Source organism: Protopterus annectens, chromosome 6.part0, assembly GCF_019279795.1.
Source record: "Protopterus annectens isolate FY-2018-M chromosome 6.part0, PAN1.0, whole genome shotgun sequence".
NCBI classification, from domain to species: Eukaryota; Metazoa; Chordata; order Ceratodontiformes; family Protopteridae; genus Protopterus; species Protopterus annectens.
Window position 1 is genome coordinate 735,475,621 of NC_056737.1, and position 25,571 is coordinate 735,501,191.

General features: G+C 42.8%; 1 protein-coding gene across 1 annotated transcript in view; it reads left to right on the forward strand.

Annotated features, from left to right (window-relative positions):
* The window catches only part of KTN1 (kinectin 1), a gene marked incomplete in the record, with an annotated part of 2,305,074 nt that overhangs the window by 1,902,838 nt on the left and 376,665 nt on the right, over positions 1-25,571 (forward strand). The window contains 1 exon segment of the mRNA XM_044074427.1: positions 13,797-13,886. Coding sequence (XP_043930362.1) covers positions 13,797-13,886 — 90 coding nt within the window.

Sequence of the window (25,571 nt, forward strand, 5' to 3'; positions counted from 1 at the left end):
CCTTCCCCCTGCCCATGGCTGTGAAAGACCTAACGGATTTGCTTATAGGAACTAAAGTTCCTGTTTGAGCTGCTGAACCTTGTTCTGTCTATTCTGATTACCTAATTACATGTATACTTTTGTAGATTGTCTGTGATATGTTAGCAGCAAACTCGATCTGAGGTAATATTGGGGAAGGAGGCATTATATCGGTAGGGGAGGAGCTCAAGCTTCATAGCCTAAAGCTTTGGAAAGAGGCCAAATTGGATCCAAAGCCCACTGGTTGAGGAAGAATGAAAATGGGCAGCATAGATGGAATGTTATGGTGAGTATGTAATTTTTTTTTTATAAAACTATAGGTTGTATAAAACATTTATAAGATCTAGGAAAGCAGAAGTGATGATGCCATTGTTAGTTACATTAGACCCAAACTTGAGTGTGGAATAACAATATTAAAACCTTATAAGAAAACAACCATGAATAAACTAGAAAGAGTACATTAGAAATATACCAATGGCATCAGTAGATGTGAACATTTAGATTATTATGAAAGACTAAAATATCTGAGCTTGTACAGTGTCTCGTTTAGGTATTTAAGAGGAGACCTTATTCGGATATGTAGGCATTTAGAGACATCTACCTCTGAGAACGTTTGAGTTATCAAAAAGCATTAGAGTAGTAGAGAATTCTATAGGAATGAGAAGTGTATTGTTTCTCTGAGAAAGCAGCTAATGCATGGAATAGATCACCAAAGTATTGGTTCATAGGATGTTACTAGGCTATTGACCCGAGGGTCTTTACAAGCCTAGCTGTAAAATGCAATATAATACTAGATGAGAGATATTGTCTATGCCCAAGGTTTTTGTAGCAAGAATTACCCATGTCCAGGAGAGAGAAACAGGGACAATCCCAGTCTTGAATTACATTAAAGTAAGCACTAATTTAGATATTTGAAAGAACAACCTGGACTAGTTTAGATATTTTTAAGAACAACCTGGACACTTAATATGGGAACAGCTGTTTAGGTATAGTGGCAGGCTAGAAGGGCATTAATGCCCTTGCTTGAATATTTGTTTGTATGTATGTGTGTGTATATATATATATATATAAGTACCTGGCTCCTGTAGTAATAGCCCGTTGCAGGTTGCAGGGCGTTCATCTACCGGAGACTCTCTCTGGATTCCTTATTTCAAGGTTTGTAGAATTCTCATGATTCCTTTGGACAGACTTTGTTTACATGAGGAAAATTTATTGCTTCATCAAATTATTTTGGATCCAACACCAGCATCCTCTGTCACTTCAGATCCCAGTGCTGAGGTTTGTAAAAAGGGAGTTATTCTGGTGGGTGAATCGGTTGTCTTTCAGCCAAGGTCTCTCTCTGCCCCCCCCCCTTCCTGTCTTTACTCTGGCTGTAACCACAAATGCTTCAGACTTTGCATGGGGAGCTGTATTAAAGGGGTTGAAAGTTCAGAATATGTTGAACAATCAGGACAAATTAAATCACAAAATGTCAAAAGAAATGATGGCACTAATGAATCTCTATTCTGTCTTTGGATTACAGGCCATATACTAGTAGTCCCAGACAACATCACAATAATGTAGTATATAAAACTGGAGGAAGTAGATCCCTTACCCCCTTTACAGACTAGCTGTGGTAGCCTGGTACTAGCAACTTAGCACAGACTGACCATCCTTAAATTCCATCAGAGCAGAACATTATAGCAGACAAGCTGAGCAGGACCAGGACAGACTCCCACAAATAGAAGTTGTTCCTGGGACATTCCAGGAATTGTTCGATTTGTTCCCTCCATTCATAACCCACAGTTAAATCAATCCTGCTCCAGGACTCCTTGTACTAAGTCCTGGAAGACACATGCCTTTTCATCCCTGTTGATGGTTATGTATGCTTTTCTACCATCTTCAGTGATGATCAAGGTTCCTATAAAGACTCCAGTGAAGGTACTGGTGGTAACCAGAGCGGGATCCAGCCCTAGGCGACATAGGCAGTCACCTAGGGCCCCATGGCTGAGGGGACCCACTCTGCCCAGGAGGCTTCAACATAATAAAAAAATAAATACTTTTGACACCACAGTGGTGGCATCTTCCCCTTTAAGGAGAAGCATGCGTGCATTGCACATACCTCAAACCAGATGTAAACACATTCTGCACTTGTGCACGGAATTTAAACTACTTGCTCTGTTTATAGAGAAGGTAAGTGTGCGTGCACGTGTGTATATCTAATTTAAATTAGTGGTTCCGTTTGTTTCTGTGTACAAGAGAAAGTGTGTGTATGCTTATGTGTATGTATGTAATTTAAACTAGCCGTTCTGTTCATATGATAGTGTGTGCATCTATTGCTATATAAGAAAGAAGGTGTCTTTGTGCAGGCATTGCTATGTGAGAAAGTAGGTTTGTGTATGTGTGTGTATTGCTGTTTGAGGAAGCATGGGTGTGTGTGTTGCATTGTGAGAGCATGGAGAAGGTGTGTATGTGAGAGAGAGAGAACAGAGAGAAGGTGGGGGGGTGTATGTATTTGTGAGCAGAGAGAAGGTAGGTGTGTGTATGTGTGTGTGTGTGTTTAACATACTTCTGAACTGTTCAGATTTAACCTCATGGTTTTGGTCTGTTTTTCATAAGATTTGTGGTTTTCTGGCAACTCGCAGAGGATTTGAAGCCACTAAAAATTATATATACATGAATTTCAGACTTCACATCTTTCAGAAAATGCATTTCAACAAAAATTCTGTTATTCTAGCAACTTTCTAAGTTAAAAAGAGTAATATATAAACTCTATTCCTATTTTGGGACATTGTATCCCCATTATTTTAGGCTTTGTCCAGAGTTCTTGCCCCAAGAAGTTGAGAAGGGTATGTAATGTCCTAGTTGTGGGTGGGGTGAGGCAGGTTAGTCAATTAACTTGATCAGGCTTGACCTGTAACTTGGTTGCACCAGACAAGAACCTGAATCCTGTACACCAACTACCAGATTGCTGACCGAATTGTGAGTTTGAATGCATTTTCAGGGAATTTTGAGTTTTGTTACTTTTTCAAGGGATTGAGTTTTAGTTCATTTTCATGGATTTGAGTTTCAAGGGAAGAGATGTTTACTGTTGCTCATGCTTAGTCTGTTTCAATGTGCAGCTAACTTTTTTTTAGCAAATGGTAGTCACAGTTTGTGCTGTAGAATTTGAAGATGCGTTCGTAGCATAATTGCCTTTGGTGCAGAAAAGGCTGTGGATTCTGCTCCCACACCATGTATACAGAGTGCTGATATTGCAGTGCCCTTTCAATTGCTGATTATTTGGTGCATTTTGTGGGGGGATAGGGGTACTGCAGTTCTGTGTGTGTCCTCCTTTATATGAGATGCCTAGTAACTATGAACTCGTCAGTTTGCCAGTCATTCCCAATTTAAATATTACCAGCTTTCCAATTTTTTTAATGTAATAATTCTTCAAGGGTGGCAGGCACTGAATCTGTAGATGAAACACTGAAATGTAAAGTTGCTTGCCAGTAGCGACCTCTTTGTTAGTTACAGATCTCTCTAATGTGGTATTATTCGGATGACTTTTACTTCTGCAGAGATTGTGCTTATTAACTGATATTGGTGAATTGTAATGACAGATGTTTGAGTGGCCTTTTATGGTTGAAATTTTTTTAAATGGGTAATTTTGTCATTATTTCATACATTTTTGTTTCATTGCATATTGGAAGAATGTTCAAAACTACAAATTCAAAACGCATTCTAACAAGTGGTGCTGTATTATACAAGGAATACAATTTAGTACAATCAGGAAGGTGAATCAAAGAACACAGACATGTATGCATGGCCCTGAAAATGTGTGCAAGGAGCCTATGGTTTGAAAACAGGCCAAAGGTAAACTTAGTTCTCCTCTGGCTAGATGCATTTTCTTTGAATGTTGGTTGTAATACCGTTTCAATGAATGTGAGTTCCAAGGGCAGAGAAGTTTACTGCTCATGCTGAGTATGTTTTCATTGTGAGACTGTTGTTTAGCAAATGGCTATCAGTGTTTGTGCTATTTTGTTTCAATATCTGTAATCATTGTAGAAGTAAATAAGAAAACAGTATGGACATTGACAGGTTTTGAACAGTGTTTATGGTGACTGGGGAGTAATGGAACACTGGAATGGCTGGGGAGGAGGCTGCTTCAGGGGGGGAAGTATGTGTTTGCTGCAGGAGGGGCTGCAGCAAACCCATACTTCCCCCTGCAAGGGGGGGGTATGGGTTTGCTGCAGGAGGGGCTGCTCTGGGGGGCCCCAATCTATTACCCTGCCTAGGGACCCATTTGACCATGATCCGGCTCTGCTGGTAACTTCCTTTTGGCCTATGTAACAGCGGTTCTTCCTTCTCAAAATGGCCAAGGGCCATTATCCCATGCTTCCTCACAGGACAGTCTTACACAAGACAAGGGTTGTTTGTTACATCCCAGCCTTCAGTTTCTTCAGTTCACTGCCTGGATGATAGAATTTTAATACCTTTTAGGCGCCTGTTTTCTGAGGACATACAGCAAGTGTTAAATGAGGCTAAGAAACCTGAGAAAGTCGTATTGGACTAAGTGGAAACGATTTTCTAGCTGATGTCAAAGAGTCAGAATCCTTTTAAGGCACAGGTGCATCTGATTCTACAAAATTTGTGAGAATAGTTATCCTCTGGACTTATTCTTCTATCAAGATTGCCGTCTGTGTCTATCTGCCCATAGATCCCCCTTTCCATTATGTTTAAAGGGAAACACTTTTTGAAAAGGATCTTGCATATCTATCCACCTAGAAGACAGTTTGCTTCTTCATGGAATCTTATGTTTTCCTTTTGAACCTGCTCATGATTCTGATTTGAAGTTCTTGTAATGGGAAACAGTGTTACTCATTGCTTTGACTTTTGCAAGAAGAGTATGAATCACAGGCTGTTAGGGTATTCCACCCCTATTTCGCCTTTCACAAAGATAGGGTAACTTTAGGCAGAAAGAAAGGATGTGTTTTCATAGTGGTTTCAGAGTTATTTTAAGCTAGGCTATTTATCTCCCTGTTTTCTGTCCTGAACCAAAAAGTATGGATAAAGAATTCTCTGCACTCAGGATGATACTAGACTGATAGGACAAAAGCCCTTAGGAAATTGTTTTTGAATCCTTCCTCCCTTGCTTCATCATCGCAGAGTCCACCAGCCCCTCTTTTCATCTCCCAGGCTAACTGGTGAATTTTTTTTTTCCAGGCTGACGCTGGCATGGAATGTAAGGGTGTCCAGCAAGGTCATGCTGACAACTGCTTCTATGAGAGGTAGGGAGGGATTTTTTTTTTATGTCCTGCTCTCTTGTCCCTTCCCCACTCCCCTAAGTCCATCTTGGAATTGTCCGAGGAGTACTCCACTCTTCAAGGACCATGCCCCCCCACCAGGAACAATTAGATGAATATCCCTCCCCCTAGGGTAGGCACATGCATCCCTCCCTTCCAGTGCCTCAAGTCACTCAAGTAGCTAAATCAAAATAGGGTCAGCTTGGCTATAGTTAGGACTTTATCCCTCTGTCATGATGCTGACAAAACCTTCAGAAATTCTAATCAACTGTCATTTTTCTTAACTTCATAGGAAATAATCAGTGTCATATCAGACAATTTCTAAATTGTCGTTTCATGCTATTGCTTTGTTATCACATAACAGTACATTTCCAGGGAAGGTCAGGGCCCACTGTACCAGGGCTTTGGCTTTTTGGAAAGGGGTGGACTCTAGAAATATACTAGAGGCAGCAATACAGCATCTGTACACATGTTTACCAAACACTACACAGTAGATTCTTTCTCTAGGTCTTTAGAAGGTCTTGCTAAGACTATTTATTTTCCAGGGGCTCCTGGCGTCTGATCTTTCTTCCTCATTCCTTTCAATCTAAGCTGTGGTATTTCTCCCATATAGCTTTGGCTACTGCAGCAGTTATCTAATAATCAGCATAGAAGTGTGTTGTAAGTAAACGTACTGTAAGAGTAGATGCTCAAATAAATCAGTGTTGCAGCAAGAAGCACCCACCCTCCAAAGTCCATTTTTTTGTTGGTGTTTATGTCAAGGGTATGGGTTTTGTCATTATTTACACACCTGCCTAGCAGGGCTCTAGCCTTCCTTGTTCTGAGGCAAGAAAAAGAGTTTGGCACCCTCACCACTGACTTTATACTGCTCAGTTTGAGTTGTACAATGGATAGAGGATGTGTGGAAAGTGGCCTAAGGCTTTGGAAGTTGGCTTGTCGTCCAGTCCTTGGCAGGAAATGTCCTGTATTTATTTATTTATTTATTTATTTATTTATTTATCTATCTATCTATCTATCCTTTGTTAACCAGATTAGTTCCACTAGGCTAGTGCCCTCTTTTCATGGGAGACTCTAGGTGTTGCTTGTAATACTGGGGGGAATTTGACCAGGGAATCTATGAACTTCCCTTCCTCTTTTCAGTAGGTGCCATGTGATCTTTGGCATCCACCTGGGGCACCACCAAGTCCACCAGATGGAACCTCTGTTTAACATGTCATCCAAAGGACTAATAGCTTAGGCTACTGCAACAGTGATGTATTTGAACTTCTACTGTTATGGTAACTTTACTTACACAACTGTACTCTGTATCATGTGACTTGTCTTACAGTAGTGTAGTAAGTTGGGTGCCTTCATGTGTTTAGCTTGCTAGAAGCCTCTGTTATTTGAATTAAGAGATGAAATCTCTCACTGTTTTCAGTAAAATTTCCAGAGATATACTCAGTGGTTATTACTGGTTTTGATGTTGTTTTTATAACTGTGTTTCATAGCTTTTTGTTTTCTTTTGTTTTCATTTTTTTCAGTTTTAATACATGCAAGTTTGTTACAAATTAAGAAATGTGATGACTAAAGTTAAACAGTGCTGGTCTTACTGAGCTGCATTATGCACCTGCTACAGTTCCATGAGATGCAGGCCTGAGGATAGCATAAGTTTATATCAAGAATTTGTGATTGCTTTAAAAAAAGACCAGTGATGAAGCTAGAATATGTGGGATAGAACTATATTAAACTTGGTTTTACTGTGATCACACCTCAAGTGCTAGTTTGCAAGTAAGTATTTTACTTAAAGCTGCACTTTACTCACTGCAGAGTAAGATTGTAAAATACCAAAGTATGCAAGCATAAGCTAAAGCAGAGTAGTTTTAATCCACTCAGGTTCATAGGTGTTTACTAGGCTAACGACCACAAGGGGCCTTTTAAGCCTTGCCATGCATCCCAAATCTTTGATAAATGTAAGCATGGGCCTGGGAGATGAACCCATTTACAGGTTACAGTTGTCCATTAGAGACATAGGTGCCAAACCCGGCATGAGTTTCCAGTTTCCCATCCAATTGTCCAAGTTACACTTGAATTGGTTTAGGGAAGAACTCTACTTAACATGAATGGGGAGCCTGTTCCATAGGCAGGGTAGTCTCTGTGATACATACCTCTGTCTCCAGCAGGTCCTATTTAAGTCTTTAGAACGGATAATTCTGGTGCTGTTTGTTTTGTGGATATGCAAGAGAGACTGGGGTCTGACAGTGCCCTCTAAGCCAGGCATAGATCTCCCCTCAAAGGCCTGTAGGAGAGTGATTACAGGGATAGGGCCTCAAGGCAGTCTGCATAGGGCATATTTCTTTACGCCCTGTATTCTTTTAGTGAGGAACCTCTTTGGACGTTCCAGTTATTTGGATATGCCTGGTTAGGTACAATCCAAAGGGGGCATTGTATTCAGTGATAGGTCTGATGAATGCCATATACAGTGGAACAATGACTTCCTTAGACTTGGATGTCATACCTTTGTTTGTAAGTTGCACAACATAGAATGATTTCCTCACCACTGTAGACACATGATGTTCAAAAGCTAGATTACTATCTGTGTGTCCCCAAGTCCCTTACTACTGGGTCAACTCTAAGGGGTGTGTATCAGTGTGACAGTTACCAGGGATGGATGACTTCCCAAAGGATACTATTATACATTTCTTGGCATTTAGTTTTAGTCCATGGTTCTGACACCAGTTTCTGTGTCAGCCCCTCCTGTAGAACATTTGTCAGTGTGAGATTCAATGACAAGTTCCTAATTTGTAATTATCTGCAAATTCAGTTAGCCAGAGAACACTGACATTGGCTTTGACTTCTGAGAAGTAAATGCCAAAAAGAAATGGTCCAAGGGCTGATCGCTGAGGGACTCCACTTGTTACTGGCCTCTTTGTAGAGGTGGACTTCCCAATTCTAACTTCCAGGGTCCTGTCTGTGAGCCAGTTGGCTGTCCACCTGGTGACATACGGGTTTGTACCTAACCTCTTGAGTTTGTCAACAATGCCCAAGTGGGGTATTGTGTCAAATGCTTTGGCCAGGTCAAGGTAGACAGTGTAAATGATTTTGCCCTCATCCATTTCTTTGGTGACCTTCTCAAAGAAGTCCACCATGTTGAGTAGGCATGATCTGCACTTGACAAAACCAAACTGGGTTGGGTCCAGTGTCTGGAGGTTTACTATATCTCTCTTGATCATCTCCATTATTCTTACCATGGCTTTACATAAACGACTAGTGAGACATATGGGTCTGTAGTTTCCAGTGTCTGTAGATGGCCCACCTTTGTGCAGAGGGATAACTGTTGCCTTTCTCCATTCATGAGGCACAAAGCCTGTTTGGAGGCTGCAGTTAAATAGTAATTCCAGAGGCCCTGATAGGTCATGTTTCATGTTATTTAGAAGGCATCCTGGGATATTGTCTGGGCCCATTGATGCAGTGTTCTTGGTCTTAGAGAGAGCATTAAAGACCTGTTCCATAGTGAGTGTAGGGTAGTTGTATTTGATGATATTTCCTGAGGGAAGGTTGAGGGGGAGAGAGGAGTAAAGTTGGAGTTGAATTTATCAGCCAGGAGGTTTGCTATATCTTCTGACTTAGCATAGGTGGATCCATTTACAATGAGCTCTGCACACAGTTGTGTATTGCCTTTGAGGTTGCGGACATAGCTAAAAAATGCTTTGTGGTTGTCCTAGGCCTAGGAGACCAAACTTACCTCAAATTTGGCTTTGGTAGACTTTATTTGTCCTCCGAGTTTTAGTTTGATGAGAGTGCTTTTATCCTGCTGTGTGCTGCGCCTCCTAATTTTTGCCATGATTTTCTTTCTCCTGTTATACAGATGATTGATTTTGTGATTCCACCAGGGTGGCTTGTTATTTGTTAGTTCTGTACATCGTCCTGGTGGGTACAGCTGCCTCTATGTCTCTCTTAACATGCTTGTACAGGGTTTTTGTGAACAGCTCTGCATAGGCAGAAGTGTTCTCAGTGATTATGGGCTTGAAATTATTTCCTGTAGTAAAACCAGCAAGGTTAATAAAGAATGTTCACGTGTACTTAAATTTGCTACAGGTATGTGCAACTCCATATAAATTGTAGAAGGAGATAATTCTGGGTACGTTGTGGGTGCTGAGAAGGCACTCATGGCAAATATCAACAAAACTAATTTCATCAACTCTACTCGTACCCTGACTCAGGAGTGGCATCCAGTCCTGTCACAACCTTTCAATAATAAACTGTTATAGTGAGTGCATCTCTCTCTCTAAAAAATATGTATATATTAAATATATATATAAAAACTGAAATTTGCATCTGTGAAAGACCATATTGAAATATGTTTATAATATTTTTAGACGCCATCCACTAGAAACTCAAAAGTCTCATTTGAGGATGCATGTTTAAAAAAGAACTCTGCTGATGAAGTGGGTAATGCCAAAATTGTTGCTTATGTGTTTGTATAGCTTAAATAAACCTCTGTTTGAAAACCAGAGTAAGGATGAATGGCAGGACGTTTCTTTAAGAACTCTTCTTTCTAGGCATGTTAGACCAACATTAGGCACCTCCTAACTCTCTTGTATATGAGAGAGAACATGTAACTTTAGTATACAGTGGCAAAAGTATATAAGCAGGTGCTACAGCTGTTTGGCAAATTAATTTTCTTTCTTTTTGCATTTTGCATCCCTGAGTAGCATCCTGCCTTCGCCCAGAATGATACCACAGTATAAGGAGAAAATGATGACTTCAACAATTGGCTAAGCTTCTGATGTCATTCAAAGGGGATCCAGTATCTGTCTGCCTGGGACGACATGATTGACAGACCACAATGCTTTGCCAGAGATGGTCTGCACCTGTCGCCCCTGGGATTCAGGTTACTGGCTAAGGCTCGTGCTACCCCTATAGTGCCTTTTTTAGGTAAAGTTCAAAGGACAAAACCACCACCATAACGGGTACAAGCATGCAAAATCTGAAGGTAATGCTACTCCATGCTAGAAGTCTAAACCTCAAAAATGTACTCCCTCGAGGCACTCCTAAAAATGGAGAACATTGATGTCTGTGTAGTAGCTGAGACCTGGTTCAAGGCTCCAGAGAGCATGCCTGCAATACCAGGCTACAACTCATACCACACTTTTCAGCCACCAAACCATTACCGAAGCACTAAAGGTGGAGTGTCCATACTCACCAAGGGTATTCACACCACCAGGCTAGTTGCCCAACACAATGCATCTGAAATTCTCAAGGTGCAACTAACACTAGATAAGACTGCAATCCAAATTGTAGCTTGCTACAGCTCCCCCACCATGCCCCAAGATTCTCACGACACCTTTCTAAACATACTGAAAAATATTAAGATACAACCAAACACCCTAATACTGGGTGATTTCAACTACCCTGCTATGAATTGGGAAAACTATTCGTGTATCAACGCCTTTGCCCAACAGTTCTTGGCATTCCTAAATTCCAATGCCGTGGATCAACTAATCCATAATCCCACCAGGGGCTCCAATATCCTAGACCTGGTCATTACCAACATGGGAAATCGATACTCCACACCTGTGGGTCACCCCGTTGGTCAGGTCTGACCATAAGCTAATCACCCTTGACATCCACATCCCTCCCCCACCCCCCAGTAAGGAAACCTCCATAAAAAACTTTTCCAAAGCCAACTTCATGCTACTCAAGTCAGAAGTGACTAACTTCATGACACCCATGCAGAGAGGAACTGAAAGTTCGACTGCTGAATCCTACACTAAGGCACTGTACGAGCACATCCACTCATGCATAAATCGTGCCATCCAAAATAGAACCAAGATGCTCTCCTCAAAAAAAAAGGATGCCAATCTAGTGGTCCCTTGCCATAAACAAACTTTATAACAGGAAGAAACTGTTGCAGAAAAGAGTAAAATCCCAGAATGCAAAAAACTCCCTTACCAGCTTCAGTAAGAAGCTGAAATCACTCATAAAATCCTCCAAAGCTAGTTAAGAAAATAAAATTGCCAAATATTTCAAAGAACCACAAGGCATTCTATAGCTATGACAAAAATCTAAATGGCAGTGCTCAGATCTGCTCTGTGCTACAACAGAATGGCATTAAATATACTGATCCCAAGGATATTGCCAATATCCTGGCAGGATCAATTCAGTGCCAACTTCACCCCCCTCTCACCCCCTTAAGGGCCCATCTCAATACTGAAAGATTGTCAAATTCTGGTAGTGGCCCCACAGGTAAAAAACGCACTCTCCAAAGCTAAGAATACAGCATCCATGGAATCAGACGACATCCCGGGCTGTGTACTGCATGAACTACAAAATGAACTGGCACCTCACCGAAGTGTCATGTTTAATCATAGCCTCACCTCAGTCTTCATGCTCACTGAGTGGCGCACAGCTACAGTTATCCCATTCCATGAGGGGGTATCCACCTTGGATCCTGAGAACTACTGCCCCATCAGTCTGACGAGCCTGATCTGCAAGGCCGTGGAACATATTATCGTGGAACCTTCAAACACTGGACCTCACCCAGTTTTGGTTCGGGAAGGGGACGATCTTGTCTCCTGAACCTAGTTGACTTCTTCGAATCAGTCTCCAGAGTTGTGGACGAGGGTAAGGCGGTCCACACAGCCTATCTGGACCTCGCCAAGGCCTTCAACACCATCCACCACTCTGGAATCATAGATAAACTTACTAAGCTGGGCATTAATCCCTACATCACTCGTTGGGTTGCCAACTGGCTTACTGACAGAACCCACACTGTAAAAGTAGTTCCAGACAAATGACAAGTGGAGTACCTCAGGGATCAGTCCTGGGACCGCTCTTGTTTGGCATCTACTTCTCTGACGTACAGGCCAACACTAAGGGATTCTGGCTAACAACATTTGCAGATGACTGCAAACTGGGAGCCATTATTGAATCCCCAAATGATGTGGATATTCTACAGAAGGGTTTTACAGAAACAGATGCTTGGTGCCAGAGCCATGGGCTCAAGCTCAATGCCAAGAAATGTATAGTTATCCCCTTTGGGAAAAAATGTACCTGTGAATTACCACATAGATGGCAGTACACTAAACACCGAAAGTGTGATAAGAGACTTAGGGACACAGGTGGACAGTGGTCTGTCCTTTGATAACCACATCGCCACAACAGTCAGGAAATCCTGTGTGTGGCACACCTCATCACTAAGGGCTTTTCATCCAGGAAAAAAGGTCATTGTCCCATTGTACTCATCCCTCATTAGACCCATTATAGAATACAGCACCCCATTTGGTATGTACCTCTCAAGACATCTGCAACAACTGGAAAGGCTGTGGAAATACCTCACTAAAAGAATCACAGGCCTAAAGCAGATGCCCTCTGCTGACCATCTAAAAAAACTCCAGCTATACTCTGTCGCATATCGTCTACTCAGAGGCAGTCTCTGCTTAACATACAAGGCCATGTCAAACCCAGAGCTGTTAGACATGCTACACTTAAAGAAATCCCAATCCCACAGAGCCACACGCTCCAGGGATCTAAACCTTGTCATCACAATGAACAAAACATGCGGAAGGGATAGTTTCCTGACCCAGAGACTCCCCAGACTCTGGAATAGACTGCCCATACATGTCAAGCCAGAGCGCCTCTTTGGCCCTCTTCAAAAGGACCAAAAAATAACCAGCAGATAGTGGAAGCCATAAAAGTATATATTAATACACTTGAGTTGACATCAGTATACAAAAATTACAAACTGGTTTCGTCTTAAAATTCACTAAGCCTTCACACTGATGAAGGCTTAGTGAATTTTAAGCCGAAACCGGTTTATAATTTTTGTATACTGATGTCTTGACTCAAGTGTATTAATATATACTTTAATGGCTTCCATTATATCTGCTGGTTATTTTTTGGTTCATGTTGGTATTTTGGGACCTTGCAGACGCCTTACTTGCAGGAATCCATTTTGGACTGGCCCTCTTCAAAAGGAACCTTGATGATTGGATGGGGGATAGGAAATTCACCCCGGGGATCACGTCAGTCGCCCTGCGAGACATGGGTCCAGGGAAGTAAATATTGTGGGAAGAAATAGCCAGAGAATTGTTATGGCTAGGCTTGTATAGGCCCTAGGGCTGATAGGCTAGTACCAACCTATGACTATAGGGACCTGAGGGAGGAGCCAGATTTAGTATGAGGCATAATACTACTGTTAAAGATTTAAAGGATATTGGGCTATCTAAAATAAAGCAAAACACAAACCTTGTCATTGTATTTGATTTAATTATATCATCAGTTATATGTTTGGCCTGAGCTACAGTTATCTGTAAGTATGTTATTTCCATTTAATGTTTTACTTTGTCACTTTGGAAGTATTGACAGTGGATAGTTGGAGCATTCTTATTAATCATTAATCTATTCATTGTGTTTTGGAAATATTAATCGTACTTGAGAGTCAAGATTTAGCTTTCCAACTAAAGTGCTGAGTATTTAGTGAAGAGGCTGTTTTTTTTTCTCATGTAACCATAATATCTTTTACATTTGTAACAGAAGATGGAACAGAAGCTGAAAGAGTCTGAAGAAATGCGGGTGATGATTCAGATGGAGTGTGAAAAATACAAGTCTGTTCTAGCAGAAACGGTATCTCTTTATCCTGTTTATATACAGACATTTTTTGCAGTGTAGTATACACACTGTGCATGTACTGCTTTTTACAGTCATTTGAAGTGAATCTTGTCAGTACTAGTCTTAGATTGTACTAAATCATTAGTAAGTCAAGAAAAATCCTTATATGTTCAAGTACAAACACGAGTTGAGATGCATGTTGAGTAAGATTGGTGAAGCTAGAATTTTTTGGGGGCGATGTCATTCAGCAAGGGAGCTTCATCCACAAAACTCTGCGCTGACCAGTATAGCTGTGTGTGACTGAGTCAGCAGGGAAGGGTGAGTATTAGCAGGATATGGTATTTTTGGAAGTTCTGATTTATTAATTTCTGATTAGGATAGTCACTTTTACAGCATTTGTTGGATTCTGAGGTTTCTCATTATTTATTTTCTCTTTTTATGTATACATATTTGTGAGATGTATAATATGCTTATACACATATATATGTGTATGTGGCCATCAACTGGGTTTAAAGAATGTGTGTCTGAAATATAGCCAAGCTATCCACTTATACTGTGCTAATGAGGTCAGTAAAAAGGCTGAAGTGTGCATGTCCACAGCTAGTAGGGTTTGGCTTTATTGGTCTGAATGTAGCCATAAAGACTTGAAAAGTAAAAAGTCATGGGCATTCAGAAAGCTTGTAGCTGAAACATTTGATGACTTTAAGGGGTTGTTTGCATATATCCCATGGGCCTCTATTACAGGAGATTTAAATTATCACACAGTGAAAACTCTAACTTGGCTGTGTTTTTCTTGTAATTTTTATTGAGTATACGTATACCCACATGCACTGTATTCAGGTAGAACATTTTGGATCTGTTTATGGTAGAAGGCCTTTATCAAGAATGCACTTACAGCAGGAAAAAAATGGCACAGCAGGTTTTTTGGGGGTGGTATTCATCATCAACCAAGGGATTGTAAGCACTGTAAGGCCATTGGTGGGATAATATACTAGACAGATATTTTGAGGAACCAGTTTCTTCTGCAAAGGATACTGCATCAAAAAAAAAAAAACACAAATGTATAGTCTTATTTATTTACATCTTTGTAGAAGTGAGCCATTGAGGAGGACCTTTGTTGACAAAAATCCAACCAGGCTCAAAGTTATCCTCAAATATGTGCTTTTCAGTAGCACTCATAAGTGATTTACCAAGTCAAGGATCTGGAAAATTTGGTGGTATTTCATTGTAAAAAATTGATATTGGAATGGGCCATGTGGCTTTCTTCTGAAAATAAGGGTTTATCATACCTGCTGGGAGCAGTGGATGTCATCCAGTTTGCTTTGGTAATTTATGCCTTAAGTGCCTTATTTAACTTAAAAGAACTGAAACAATGTACGAAGAGAGAGTGGTTTGGATTTGGCTTCTTACGAGAAACTGCATAAAGAATCCTTAGGGATCTCCTTTGGCAAGCCGTTCAGAGGGTTTTTCACAGGACTTGAAAGATGAGTGCCTGTCACCCATTGTAGGAGTACCAGTGGGTCCCCTCTGAAAGCAGTAACCTTTGAAGGTTTCTGCAGAGAATTCTTCTAATAATTTACTCTTTATAGTTAACCAGGGTTTTTACTGTCGTTGTTTAAACATTTCCTCTTGCCAGTTCCTTTCTGCATTCACTTCATAATAGAGATAGTAAGGCATTCTCTAGAACAACAAACTGAGCACTTGTCAGACATAAAAGACTTTGGTATTGGCTCATAACTCCAAGAGGTACCCGAGTTTGCACTTCAGTGTCACACCCCACGCACTTGAACTTTTAGCTGCTTTCTGTTTCAGGAGGGCCATACCATCTTCAGCAGAGCCATAAGCTGACTCATCCAGTGCCCTATGCCAGTCCTACAAACTGCACCCCCTACCCCCCCCTGCAGCAAACCTGTACTCCCCCCCTTGCAGGGGGGAAGTATGGGTTTGCTGCAGGAGGGTCTGCTCTGGGGGGGGGAAATGAAGAGTAAAAGAAAGGACTTATGCTTACTGCAGAAAATCTAGCCCCCCCAGCTCTTCAAGTGAAGAGCAAAAACAAAAGTCTTCGGATTATCTTCAGCTTGACTTCGTACAGTAAATCCTCCAGTCACATCTCAATAAATCTGCAAGCCCCCTACCCCTCAGGTCTTAAAGAGGGGAAAAAATCAGTTTTCAGATTACTGTAAGAAATTCTGATTGACTTCTTACAGTAAATCAGCCAGTCACGCCCCACCAAATCCAGGAACACCCTTCAGTTCTTAAGAGAAGAGCAAAAGAAAACAAAAAAACAAAAGAAAAAAAGGTCTTCAGATTACTGTAGAAAGCAGATTGTCTTCCTGCAGTAAATCTGCCAGTCCTCCTAGCTCTCAAGTAAAGACCAAAAAAAAAAGTCTTCATTTGCTTTGCATTTGGCTACCTACAATATGGCAGCCAGTCCACAGCCCCCAGTTGTTCAAGAGAAGAGCAGAAAAAAATACTGCACTTAAGTCGCTTTCTGTACTGTCATTATGGTACAAAAAATGCAGAGCTCAGTCCCCCCCCCCCCCCAAACACTTTGTGCCCTTTACCCCACCCTTGCTACACTACTGATCTCCAGCTTTTGAGGACCTATTTTGGAAGGTGTATAACCAGTTGAGCTTCCCTTTGTGGACAGTAACCATTTTGGAATGTAGGTTGTAGGAAAGCATGAAGGTCCTCACAGAGGGTCGGACACTTTGTCTCAACCAGGTGTTGAGAACTAGAAGCCTAAGAAGTTGTTTGAGTGAAAGGAAAGCAAGCATTCTGACCCAAAGCTGTTACCAAGTCCATAGGTTTGTCACAGCTACTGCAGCAATAAGGCCGTCGAAGACCCAAGGAGCAACAGACCTCCCCAGATATTTAAACCTCATTGCCAGGCTAAAAAAATTTGAGTTTCCCCCAACCATTTTCCCTCAGTTTAGAGAAGTAGGGCGAAACTTTGCCATTTTTGAATCATCAGGACTCTGTTTTTATTTTTTGGTCATCCTCTGTCCCTTCTTTTGTCAGGTTTCCAAAAAAAAAAAAAAAAAAACCTGTGGATCACATCTTCTTTGTTGCTGTCACTTATTCATGTGTTTGCTAAAAAAATGCATTTTAAAATTCCTGCAAGCACACAGTTGCAGCATGCTTTGTTATTTTGGGCAGGTGGGTTGTAGTTAACTGATATAGCCTTTGCTACATTTTTCCTGTGCAGCCTTTACTACATTGTTCCTGTGCAAGAAAGAACAGAACATTTTTTTGTTGTTTTTTTGTGTCCAGAATTACTGAATTTTTTTTTTGTCTGGGGTGTGCAGTTAACGCACACTCCATTAGAACAGTTACTTATAAACTTTTTTCTTTCAAGCAGTATACTGGTGTTGAGATTGCTGCAGTGAGTTCTGCCATGTGGCGCTTTTACCAAAAAAAAAAGGGGGGCAGATTCTGCTTTTTTTATTTTATTTTTTAATGTCTTCAGAGCTGCTGCTGTCTTTTTTTTTTTTTTTTGAGCTGTGTTGTGCAGCTCACAGATGCTTCTTTAGAACACTTACAGTATATTATACCATCTGCTTTTATTTTATTTTTGTATGACTGTTCCAGAAAAAAGACACTTATAAAAGAATTATCAACGTGTTAAAGCATCCAAACTCTCATCCTCTTGATAACTATTTTTTTAATCTGTTGCAGGTAGGTGTATTAAGTCGATAAACTCAGATTCTTACTTTATTTTCTAAAGTATCTTTTCTGTATTTGGTATTGTGTGTGTTAAAAATAGTTGGCTGTACTCTTTAATTGCCCTTTTAACAGAGGCACTTGGTAACTCAGACGGTGCATGTCTCGTTTTCCTCCCTTTCCTTATCATTAGATCTCGAGGGCATTGGGAACCTTTAGACCTCTTCTCTCCCTTCCTTTCATACCATTGGCACTTCCTTTCCCCGTTTAAAAAAAAAAAAAAATTTATAGTGCAGTATTTTAGGGTTGTTCTCTTGTTGTGTTTATTATTATTGTGGTGGTAGATGTATTGCCTCTTCTTTTGGGTTTCTAGCCCTTAGAAATGGCCGAGAAATCTACAGGCTTTAAACAATGCACTTCTTGTGTGCATAAGATCCCAAATTCAGATGCCTACAAAAAGTGCGCCTATTGCTTTGGACCAGGGCATTTGGGCACTGACTTTCTGTTGTGTGAGGCCTTTAACCCCCGGCCTTGGCTGACCACTGGAATAAATTAATATTGAAAGGTCTTTTGCCTGTGTCCTCGTCCTCAGGGGCTCAAACCACCTCTAAATATCTCGGCTCCAAAACATCCCTTTCAGCTTCTTCAAGGGAGTCTTCACAGCCAAGCCAGAAAAGATTTAGGCACTCTGATCAAACTACCCTGGATCCGAGTACAACCAGAAAAGCATTGTATCCAAAAGAATCCTAGGATCCATCAGCTGTGGATCCTAGTGTCACAAATCCCTCTTTGGATCCTGTTGCTTTGTCCCCAGGCAGATCAAAGTCTGTTTTGGATCGTAGGGCCTCTGATCAGGAACCGATCCTTATTACCGGTTCTCCTACTCCAGGGACATCATCTTCGAATCTGAAACCTTTGGATCCTACTGTTAGGACTCGTCTACCAGCCTTCCAAATTGAACCAGTCTCTACAGCCCTACTTCCAAAAGTCTTTCTGATGCCAACAAATTCCAGGCATGCTTCCTCGGCATCTTCCTCCAGGTCTTCCCGAAGTCTCACTGAGGCTGATAGAACAGGATGATGTGGAAGTTCCTCAGGGGGCAGATCCAGATGGGGGTCCTGCATTCTCCATCCCTTCTAGAATCTGTGAGTGCTCCATCTCCTACATTGCAGACTCCTTTTCTGATCCTTCCCTTGGTTTTGGAAACCCAGGACCCTGGTTTCCTGAGAGAGTTGAGGTCGGAGCAGAGGAAGTTCCCTTCCTCGACTCCGACTACATCCCTGATCAGCCCTGCTTCCTTTTTGTCTGATCAGAGCAGGTCCGGGATCCAAGACGTCAGCGCTGACTGGAGGGGAGGGGGGGTTGCTTTCAGTTCCAACTTTATCGGATCTGTCGCTTCCCCTTGGGACTTCGTCCCTCAGCAGTTCGAATCCGGTTCTGTCTGGAGGCCTTGGATCTGTGGCTGGCTCTGCTCTCTCTCTCCTTCTGTAACTTTGGCTCTGAGGGAGAGGGAGAGGGTTTCCTTGGGTCCACCAAGCCTTTGAGGTTGCAGAAAGGGCTTTCTCCTGTATTAGAGAAGTGTCTCCACACTCCCAGGGTCTGCCCCACCCTTCATGAAATCTGAGCATTGAGCTCATCATGCCTGCCATAGGTCAGTCTGGCCTGAGGAGCTTCCAGTTCACTTCATCCCAGGGAGCCCCTCTGTTCTTCTAATACCTCTCTGGAACACACCATGGAGGAGGTCTCTTGGAAGAAAGTGTAAAAGAAGGCACATAAACTCCCCTATGGATTCTCTCACGGAGGACAACCGAGTTCATTGAGGGAGAAGGATCCCCCCGATCACTACCTGATGATGTCTCCTTTGAAGACATCCTGGAACTCCTTAGGCAAAACGGTGGCTAGTGTTCCCAGCCTCCTCCTCCTGAGGAATCTGTGTTCCTAAAGGTTTTTGGGGAGGGCCCATCTACATCTTGGGAGTCTCCCTCCTAGCAGATGCTGTGATTGATTTAGTCTCCTGCTGGGCCTGGAAGTAACAGGAAACAAACGAGCCTATCCTAAGAATCCTGATAGGATTCATAGCCCACCTTCCGATCGTCTGCATTGGAGCAGAGGTGTTACGGTAGAAGGTATTGTTGCAGCAGCCATGAAGAAGGAGCTAGCTGAACAAAGCTGCACTATCCATGTGCAAAGCAAGGAATCTAGGATGATTGACAGACATGGAAAGTGCATTTGTGCCTCAGCTACTTTTGCTATGAGGTGGTTGAACTATTTGGCGCACTTCACCCATTTGCAGAGAGATCTGGTCAAGGAGCAAACCGACTCTCTTGGGGAGACCATGTCAGAGGAGGACATGAAGAAGGTTTCTCCCCAAATGGCTACTCTTTCTTCCCTTGCAAATTCCTCGATGAGGTTGATTTCGCACACGATGGAAGGCACCTTGCAAGCTGAGCCAGTACAGGCATAGCCATTAGGTGACATGCCTGGATGCAGCTTTTTGACTTCATGGAGCCCTTCAAGGCATCGTTCGTAAATGCAGTCCTTGATGGGTCCTCTCTGTTTGGACTATTGATGAAAGATGCACTAACCTGCAGTGAGCAAGAAGGTAAGACCTTGTCTGTCATGGGGATCAAGTTTTCTAGCCACTCAGAAGACCTTAAGAACTCAGCGAGGAGGGAAGAAAACTTGGTTCAGAAGTTGTCAAGTATATTTCCAGAACCTGTGCACGGAGAGCTCCTCCATAGGCAGAGGAGGAGGTTTTTAATGGCCGACGCCATCGTAGAGGCAGAGGGGTCTGCAAAATCAGGGTTTCAGGGAGCCCTTTCCTGAGAGACCCTATCAGTGATCCTGATACACTTGCCTAACTGTTCTGCTTTGGAGGCATTCAGTGGTTGTCTATCCTTGCACCTAGACACCTGGCCCAAACATAACAAACAACACCTGGGTGCTAAGCATTATAAACAGAGGCTATTGCATTTCCTTTTCTCATCTTCTTCCAGGTCCCAGGAGGAAACTCCCCAATGTACCACCCAGTCAGAAGTAGTACGCTGTTCAAAATTTGTACAAAAAAAGTCATCCAAGAGGTCCCGACTGAACATAGAGGATTCAGAACTTATTCTTGCTTCTTTTTAGTGCCAAAGAAGACAGGGGACCTGAGACCCTTATTAGACCTCAGCAATCCGAATCAGTTCATCAAGAAGTCAAAGTTCTTAATGGTTACGGTTCAGACCATTCTGCCACTTTTTACAATTTTATGTGCTCAGTGGATCTTCAGGACATGTGCTATCATATCAACATAGACGGGCGCTGCAGAAGACAGTTGCACTTTTAGCTCGGAACCAATCACTACTACTTCAGAGCACTGCCTTTGGACATACCACAGCCCACCCCCCCAGTGTTTACCAAATGATTGGCAGTGGTAGCATCTCACCTGAAGCTAAAAGGATTCCAGGTGTTTCCCTATCTAGACGATTAGCTCCTCACTGCACCAACAAGGCATCGAGTACTACAGTCCAAAAATGATCTAGTAAAGATCTTCAAACATCTGGGCATCACAATAAATCTGGCAAAATCAAACTTGATTCCTTTGCAAAACCTAGAATTCATAGGGACGCAGTTGAAAACTACACAAATGGATGCCTTACCGAGGCATCGTATAATATCTCTAAGACAACAGGTCCAGGACTTGTTAGATATACCCTCTCCACCAGTAAGATTAATATTTCGGGCTTTGAGTTAATTGGCAGCTGAACTCATTCTACTGCCATTAGTGAGGTTCTTTATGAGAGTACTTCAGTGGACAATAGCATTTCAGTGGTCCATTTTCTACCAAACACTTTCAGTTACCATAAAACTGTCTTTGATCTGCAGGAATCATCTACAGTGGTGGATACGATCAGATGACCTGTTTCTAGCCAGACTTTTTTCTCTCCCCACCCAGATAACCAGAGCGGTCACGGTTGCTTCCCAATATGGAGGGGGGCCATTACCGAGGAAAGATGGTCCCAAGGCATGTGGTCATCCATTGAGACCAATCTGCATATCAATGTCCTAGAGATGAGAGCAGTCCTAACATTGCAAGCCTTTCAGGACATTCTCCATGTTGGGACAATTGCAGTTCATACAGGCAACGTGTCAGTAGTCTAGTATGTCAACAAACAAGGAGGAGCCCATTCGTACCCATTGTGTAAGGCCATGAAACTTTGGGAATGGGAGATGTTCTCAGACCGCTTTCTATTTGCAGCGCACATTCTGGGGAAAACCAGCATTCTAGCAGACAAAGTCAGCAGATCTATTCTGACTTCTCATGGGTGGTCCCTCAATCAGTGAGTAGCAATCAGTGAGTAGCAAATGGGATTTTCAGCCCTTGGGGCCATCCTTGTTGTGACTTCTTTGCCTCTCCCCAGAACTTCAAGGGCAGCAAGTATCTGCTCTGATTCCTTCGAAAGGAGAGTCACCAAGGGATGCTGTAGTCAGTCCACGATTGACCCCACATCTCCTTTATGCTTACCCTCCTATTCCTCTGATCCTGAAATTTCTACAGAAAGCCAGCAGGTTGAAGAGCTCAGTATTCCTCATTGCTCCTTTCTGGCCTCGTCTGGTGTGGTTTCCTCTGTCTTTGGTCTCATCTGAAGTATATCCACCTTGGATACTGGATCCCAGACAGGATCTCGTATCCCATCCGTCCGACATCTAGTCCCCCCCCCCCCCCAGTCTCCATACCCTAACGTTGACTGCATGGTTTCTGTACTTCCAGTAATTGTAAGAAAGTCCAGGCATGCTCCTTCTGTCCGTGATATAATCCTGGCCTCTCAGAGGGCTTCCGCTAAAAGGGTCAACAACAGCAAGTGGAAAAGATTTTGTGTCTGGGCCTCTAAAGAGAATATCGACCCTTTCTCAGCTCCCACTTTATCTGTTCTCCTTTTTCTTGGTAATCATTTTCAAGAAGGAGCCAGTTTCTCTACCATTAAACTTCTGCTGGCTGCCATATCCAATTTTCATGCTGGAAAGAGATTTTCCTCTCTTTTTTTCTTCTTCCAAGTTATGCAAGGCTTTCTTGAAGGGCATTTTTCTTCTTTGGCCTCCAATTAGAGACCCTCCTCCTCCTTGGGATCTCATGTTAGTGCTGCAAGGCCTTACCCAGAAGCCTTTTGAACTGGCAGATAGTTGCGACATGAAATTTCTTTCCTGGAAAACAATTTTTATAGTAACAATTACTTTTGCTAAAAGAGTATCAGAGCTTCAAGCTTGGTCAGCGAAACCTTCTTACATCATTTTCCATAAAGATAGGATATCATTAAGAATGAATCCCTCCTTTATGCCTAAGGTAGCCATGGAATCAAACATTAACCAGTCATTTCAGTTACCATTTCCCCCCAATTTTTCAAACAAAGGAGAATATAGTTTGCATTTTCTAGATGTTCACAGGCAATTATGATTTTATCTCCCCAGGACAAAAGAGTGTAGGAAGTCTGATCAGTTATTTGTATACTTCTCAGCAAACCATTCATGTCAGGCAGTTTCAAAGATCAATTTAGCCAAATGGATTACAGATTGTATTTCCTATATTTATTCGCAAAAAGTTATTTAATTACCTTGATTACCCAAGGACCTTTCCACCAGATCTATGGCTTCATCATCTGCCTTTTCTTCCAGGGCCTCAGTTGATGAGATTTGTGCTGTAGCCATTTGGTCTAGGAGCAGGGTGTCCTTTGGCTCAACCGTGCTCCGGCACATCCTTCCTTGAGGGCCGCCAGGAGTTACATAGCTGGGTACTCTAACCCATCAGTGAGGAAGAATGAAAAGGACATCAGGTTTAAAAGTTATGTACTTACCGTAACTAAGTATGTGTGTTGTCTGTTTTCAGTCTTCCTCACAACTGTCAGCCATCCCCTTGCCTTGTGCCTTTGAGAAGTTCTTGGAGGAAATTCAGGACCCTTAGGTTTTGGGTTTGAGCTTCAAATGTTAAGTTGTCTATCTCGCCTTCATTCTTGCTGGTTGGGTTTGGAGCCGATCCTCTGCTCCGACTCGGCCATCTCCAAAAGCTCGAGAGCGGTTTACTGGTTCAAGGCTACCCCATATCCCATGATGCCTGGTGTTAGCTACCCAGATCTTGTTTGCTGCTTCAAGACTGCGAGGTTGTCTTACTGGCTCAGGCTGGTATACTTTATTGTATTTTTTCTAAATTTACTACAACTTTTTCTTGTTAGTGTACCTAATTACTTAATTTTAATATTTCCCAAGCTAGATTCCCTAGATAGCCTTTATCCATCTTGTTTTTCTTGAAAACTCATTTTAGTTAGAGTTTTCCCCACCCCTCCCCCCTCCCTTCCTTTAGTGGTAGCCATTTAAGTTAGAGGCTAACCCTTTTTTCTTGTATTTCTCTAGTAAAAATATATATATATATATATATATATATATATATAAATATATATATAAATATATATATATAGTATAGATTGTTTTTTGTGTAGTGTTACCAGTAGTAAATTTACTTAGTTTGTTTTTAGTGCATGTTAGCTGTATAGTTTAGTTTGTTATACCTGCTAACTAGTTTTTCACTTGTGTGTGTGTCTGTGTTTTCTCCTTGGTGTGTGTGTGTGATATCATGTCCAATGATACAAAGGTGTCCGGATTCAAGAAGTGTAACTCATGCTGTCAGAAGATGTCTCTGACAGATGGTCATACTATTTGTGTCTGCTGTCTGGGCGCGGTGCACCTGCAGGACTCTTGTTCGGTCTGTCATGCCTTCAGCCCAAGGGTCCTGCAGGAGCGCAAAAATAAGTTAATCCTTAGGGGTTTGCTTAAGCCACAGGATTCACCGGCTAAGGCTCAGCCTGCGAAATCCTCCAAGCCACCCAAGTCTTCGGCTCCAAGTACTGAGCTGTCGTTGGGTGAAACACCACCATCTGCCTTGGCTCCGGCCGGAGCCGATGTGCTTCCCTCACAGTCTGCTCCAACACGAACCTCGGAACCGTCCGTGAGTCGAAAAAGATCTAGGTCTCCCTCCTTGGAGAGTATATGCTCGGCTCCACGGTCACCTCTGCTCCAATCGGAGTGCAGCCATAAGTCCTCCCACTCCTCTCGGCCCTCCAGACTTTCTGATCATGATTTGGAGAGAGTGGTCAGCAGGTTGCTGAAATCGCAGGCCCTAGCAAAAATGTTGTCCAGCCCCCCTCATCAGGTGTCGGCTCCGTCCACTTCTGCAAATATTCCTCCTCCTCCGACTCCTCCCTTGAGTTCGGAGCCTGAGTTCGTTGGGGTTCGAGTCGTGGACCCATCGGCTCCGATACCTTCTCCTTCGGTTCTGTCGTCGGCTCCGATCCCATCCTTGGTTCCGTCCTTGGAGGGATCTGGGCGCTGGGACTCCCTCATCGGCTCTGAGGGGGCGAGTGGCATCAGACCCTTGTCTGACCCCGTTCTCCCTCTCGGAGCTTCGGCGCAGGTGAGCTCGGCTCCCACATCGGCTTCGGAGCCATCCCCGATTTCTTTGGAACCGGAGTCTTCTCTGCGTCCGGGCAGGGACGCCTTTGAGGTCATGAGGAGTGTACTGGCTCCTGGGCCAGTCCCACGATCAACACCATCGGCTCCTCCCCCTATGGTGCCTGCATCTGCCCCTCCTCCTGACCCCAAGCGTGGGGAACCAGCGCTCCAGGGCACCCCATTGTGTGTTTCTTCCTCGTCTGAGGCCTCTCCTGATCACTCAGAGGAGCCACCTTGTAAGAGGAAGTGTAAGAGGAAGCACGTTGACTCCCCTGAGTCTGTCACATCAGATACTGTCTTAGAGGATTCGGAAGGGTCCCCGAGATCCCCCTCTGAAGATGTCTCCTTTTCAGACATCCTTGAAATCCTTAAGCAGAGGGGAACTGGAATACCCTAGCCCCTTCCGAGGATGAGTCGGTATTTCTGGACGCGTTTGGTTCCCGACCCTCCACCTCCTGGGTGTCTCCGCCTTTCGACCCACTTATGTCTGTGGTGGCTTGGAAGGCGTGGTCCGCTCCAGACACAGTGGAACCAACCCCCAGGAGACCTGCTAAATTT